Here is a 4,525-nt window from a genome sequence, read left to right as displayed (position 1 = left end):
TTTCTATGTAAATATATTCTATTCTATTCTATTATCTTGTGTTCTATTAACAACACCTATTTCCTCGCTAAAGAGCGACCCTTCACATCACCATGGAAATGTCATCACGTATATCACCAACACAGAGCACCGTGCGGTCGGCTGGGTGGGCGTGGTCCGGATAGTAGGCGGTACTACAGACAACGTGCTGTGTGTATACATAGCTCAATGAGAAGAGACGAGTTTTCAAATTATAGCTTGTCCTCAAATCTGACACTCAGGAAAAACATTCACCAGGAGCAAACTGTCTTGCTCACAGCGAGCCGAAAACGACTGGGCTTCAAAGCAAAAGGGATTCTTGGTCACAGCGAGCCGAAAACTATTGGGCTTCAAAGCAAAAGGGACTCTGACATGCACTGGCAGAAATGTAAGTAGGCTTTTCATTATGTTGATAATTATTACAGGTATTCCTAATTCTTTAAGATTATATAGGCTATTAATTGCTAGGATAGTCTATATCATATAGCCTAGCATTTTGATTTGAATAGCGTGTGAAATAGATTATGTCACAATAAAACAGTCTGCGAAATGGGGGAAACCATTTGAGCCCCACATCCACTTATCTCAGTTCTTGTTTTTTGTTGTTGTTTTTTTGTTTTTGTTTTTTTTACAATGAATGGGGTGTGAGACAACGAGAAGGTCTATCTCTCATACTTCTGAGACCCCACTTCTGACTTCATTCTGGGGCGCACTAGGCTACTAGCCTACTTTAGCCTACCTTTTTGGTACGCTCGGTTGCTTCGCAAAGTTACAGGTTCATAACCAACAACATACCTCCCCATTATTGTTTCGCTAACTTTCACTTTGTGCGAATGAATAATTTCGTAGTAGCCTAGTGGTGACACTATTGAGGAAGTTTGGCTGGTGCAGTTCTCGGTCGCCGAATATTGAGCCGAAAGGTCGTCGGAATCCCCGCCTCCCACGCTGCCGCACATGACTCAATATCCAGGGGTTTCCGTCATTTGAATAAACTATTAGCCTGATCAAGAAAGGCTATCCCAGCGCTGTTTTCAAGTATGATGACATATTGCCTAACAACCATTGAACTTTCCATTTTTGTAGATAATGTAGGCTGATGCCCCAAAACACCATTTGTTCTCAATGACTGCGCTGAGTCTTCTATTAAGATACGCGCTAGGGAAATTAAAGACAAATCATGATACAAAACATATTTCGGTCTACAGGGGTTCTGGTGTAGGCATAGTAATGTAGCTCTTAACCTGAAAGCAGCTGTTTTGACATTCTGAATTCTTCCAAACTATAGTGACCTTTGACAAACAAAGGTGTAGGCTACCTTATGGAAGCAGTTTTCCCTATGGGCAGGTAGGATGATCACTTTCAACATAGACATCCAGCTACCTTTAGAACCAGATACTGTATCTGTAGAGCTTTTATTTCCCCCTCATGCGCCGCTAATTATTTGCATGAATGTATTTTTGCGGAGGTGCACCTGCTCTCTGCTCTATACAGCCGGGTCTATGGCTCTGTCTCAACCTTCACCTTGGCCAGAAGTATTCCCTGAAGTCTCACTTCCCGTGCTATGATTGTGTGTAAGAAATGTTTCACTGTCTTTCTTCTGTTACATGCTACTTACTGTATGAGGTCTGTACACCGTTTGACACAATTTGGTAGTTGAATGCTGACTGACTATCAATAAGACAGGGGCACCATTAATAATGTTAATATAACCTGTTATATTAATGGTGTGGTGGTAATGGTGTAATGTAATGGTGGTGTGCATGGGATTGCCATGTGTGTCTTCCAGTGAATTCTAGTTGATCAGAAATCCCTAGGTATCTCCCTTCTTCCCCTGAAGTGACATCAGCATCTGAACACATTGTACTCTCTGCTTGCTCAGCAATTTATGTCCGTGAGGGAGAGTGGAGTGAAATGAGGAAAGACACAAGTAAAACTGATGAACATTAAGTCATTCAGCCAGGGGAGGAAGGGAACGGCTTCTGGTTGTGACTTTCCAGAATTGCAGAACAATTTCACAGTTCCTCCTTCCTGCTTTGGAGCCTATCCATGCCAGCATGTAACATGCACAGTTGAGTGGGCTCAAGTGATACTAAATGTGCCTGATGAATGAAAAATGAAAATGCAACTCACCCAGGTGATTTTTTTTTTCACCTGTTTGGATGGTACTACTATACTATACTATACTATACTATACTATACTATACTATACTATTCTGTACTATACTATTCTGTACTGTACTATACTGCACTGTACTTTACTATACTATACTCTAACGGGAACTGAGTTACCACCAGAAATCCCCTCTTTGGGTCTTCTTTTAAGAAAAGGGCACGTAGCAGTGAGACATCAACTCTTACTGGTGAATAGTGATACTGTATGTTCACAGCCCTCAGCTCAGAGCAAAGGCTTTTGGGTAACTTAACGTAACTTAAACTAAACTCAGTAAAAAAAGAAAATCAGGACTCTGGGGGGTGGGGGGGGGGGGAGTGTGGGGGGGGGAGGGAGTGTGGGGGGGGGGTCTATATTTTGGCCACGCAGTAACACACGTTGCACACCATGACGGCGACATGGCACACAACACGCACATGCAGCATGCCGTCACATAGCACACAGCGTACGGAGGAAGATATTGTGGTTTGTGGCTGAGAGCGTAATGGAGCCAGACAGGAAGGAGTCATAGAAAATGTGTAGTGGCAATCCCTCCCATGCTAGGGTTTCTAGTGAATCTGTCTGATAGACCGAGCCTCTCTGTGTCTCTGTTCCTAATGGAATAGGTTCCTCAGAACCCGAGCTACACATCTTTCTGTTCGTTTGGCGGAAATTTCATTTGATCTTTCACGTGTAGGGCGAAGACTTTGAGGAAACATAGAGCGGATCTGCTTTGCTCACACCATAACAGCTGGAAACCTCCAAAGCTTGTATCATGCACCAATTTTTCCTATTTTGTCTCTTTCCTTTTTCTTCTAAATGGAAGATATATTTAGTATCATTTACAAAAAAGATAAGATATCATCTTTGTGGAAAGGAGCGAAATACCTTAGTGGAAAACAATGTGCCCAGAGGATGCATCATCTCACAATATGCCTGTTTTGACTTTTTAATACACATGACTAAAACACAATCTGAGAATGGGAAGGAAATTAGCTATTGCAGAGAGAAGAAATATCAATGTTGACCCTTGTCCATCACTGATTATTCCTGAAACCACTTTAGACTGTTGCTTTACGTCACGTGTAAATCAACCCACACTGAGAGTCTTTCGATCTGGCTCTTACCTGTCCTCCGCAGCGCCAAAGGAGAAGCCGTGTTACACTCTCCCCACCGTGAAGAAGCTCTTGGAGCAGAAGAGGAAGCGCGCGACGGCCTCAGGGTCCCCCTCGTGCTCCGCGGCAACGACAAGTCCCACCCCGGCCAACGCTATCCCGGTAAGAGGTGGCACATACAGCGAGAGTTAACAGTGGCACTCTCTATAAATACAGTTAACTTATCAAGAATAACCCATTTGTTTCTCTGAACAGGTGTCCACGTCTCAAGAGTTGTCTACTCTTACAGGCAAGTAACGGATAAACCATTCAACCACCCACCTGAAGTACATAGTCTTTACATACTGTAGGGCAGTACATGCAGCCCGACCTCAACACTGGTAGACTGTTTGTGATTAGTCTCACATAGCCAGACCTATCTTCGTTGACGCTGTGCCAGCGCTGGAGAAAGGTCTGGCTGGACTCATTACCATTTGGGGATCGAGGGGAAAAATGCTGTATTTCTTTAAACCAATCATACTCCTCTTGGACGGAGTGGTTCCTAGGTTGTTATTTTGCGTAGTGAAGGGGACATTGAAAAAGGTAACACCCAGATAGGGGAGGAGTCTGGATGGTATCTGATTGGCGATGGGAGAATCTCCCGTCCCCACTGATTGGGCCGACAACATATTCCGTCTCCACTAATTGGGCGGTAATAAACGAACGCAAAGGTTTGTCCCCGAAACGTACATCAGTTGAGTCAGACAAGTCTGTGATTAACAGTCCTCGTTCCCTTCCGTTGCTCCCAGGTGCCTGTAGCGGCTACTCGGACATGGCGGTGGGGTACGAGCAGTGGGATCCTCTGTGTGTGCACCAGGGCCCCGCCTCCATCCAGGAGGGCTTGTACACCTCCATGGGGATGGGTTACTACGACCCAGTGGGACCGGGGGACTTCAGACAGGCTCCCACCTACAGCCCCACCATGGGCCCCAGCTACAGCACACAGGCCTACCCAGACGCCATGGGCCCTCAGCAATATGTGAGAAACACCTCTTGGCTTAAACCGCTGTATTATGTCTATTCAGAAATACGTATGATTTAGTGTCACCAAATGAAATGTCTCCAACCCATTCACTCACGGCTATGACTGGTCAGGTACAATCAGTCTAAGGTCTGACCTCTTTCTTGCCTGTTTTCTCAGCAGTTGGAGTGTCCTGTGACCGAGGCAGGGCCCAGTCTGGTGACGTCCAGCTTCCCATGGTTC

At 45.0% G+C, this 4,525-nt stretch overlaps 1 protein-coding gene across 1 annotated transcript in view; it reads left to right on the top strand.

Moving 5' to 3' along the window:
- Positions 1-390: 390 nt before the first annotated feature.
- The window catches only part of nfkbid (nuclear factor of kappa light polypeptide gene enhancer in B-cells inhibitor, delta), a gene marked incomplete at both ends in the record, with an annotated part of 6,822 nt that continues 2,687 nt past the window's right edge, over positions 391-4,525 (top strand). The window contains 5 exons of the mRNA XM_084442044.1: positions 391-406; positions 3,308-3,444; positions 3,572-3,575; positions 4,071-4,300; positions 4,466-4,525. The exon at positions 4,466-4,525 is cut by the window's right edge and continues 125 nt beyond it. Coding sequence (XP_084298170.1) covers positions 391-406; positions 3,308-3,444; positions 3,572-3,575; positions 4,071-4,300; positions 4,466-4,525 — 447 coding nt within the window. The remainder of the gene's footprint in view (positions 407-3,307; positions 3,445-3,571; positions 3,576-4,070; positions 4,301-4,465) is intronic.

Source organism: Borostomias antarcticus (genome assembly GCF_949987555.1).
Source record: "Borostomias antarcticus genome assembly, chromosome: 8".
Lineage (NCBI taxonomy): Eukaryota > Metazoa > Chordata > Actinopteri > Stomiiformes > Stomiidae > Borostomias > Borostomias antarcticus.
This window is presented reverse-complemented; position numbering and strand designations above follow the sequence as displayed.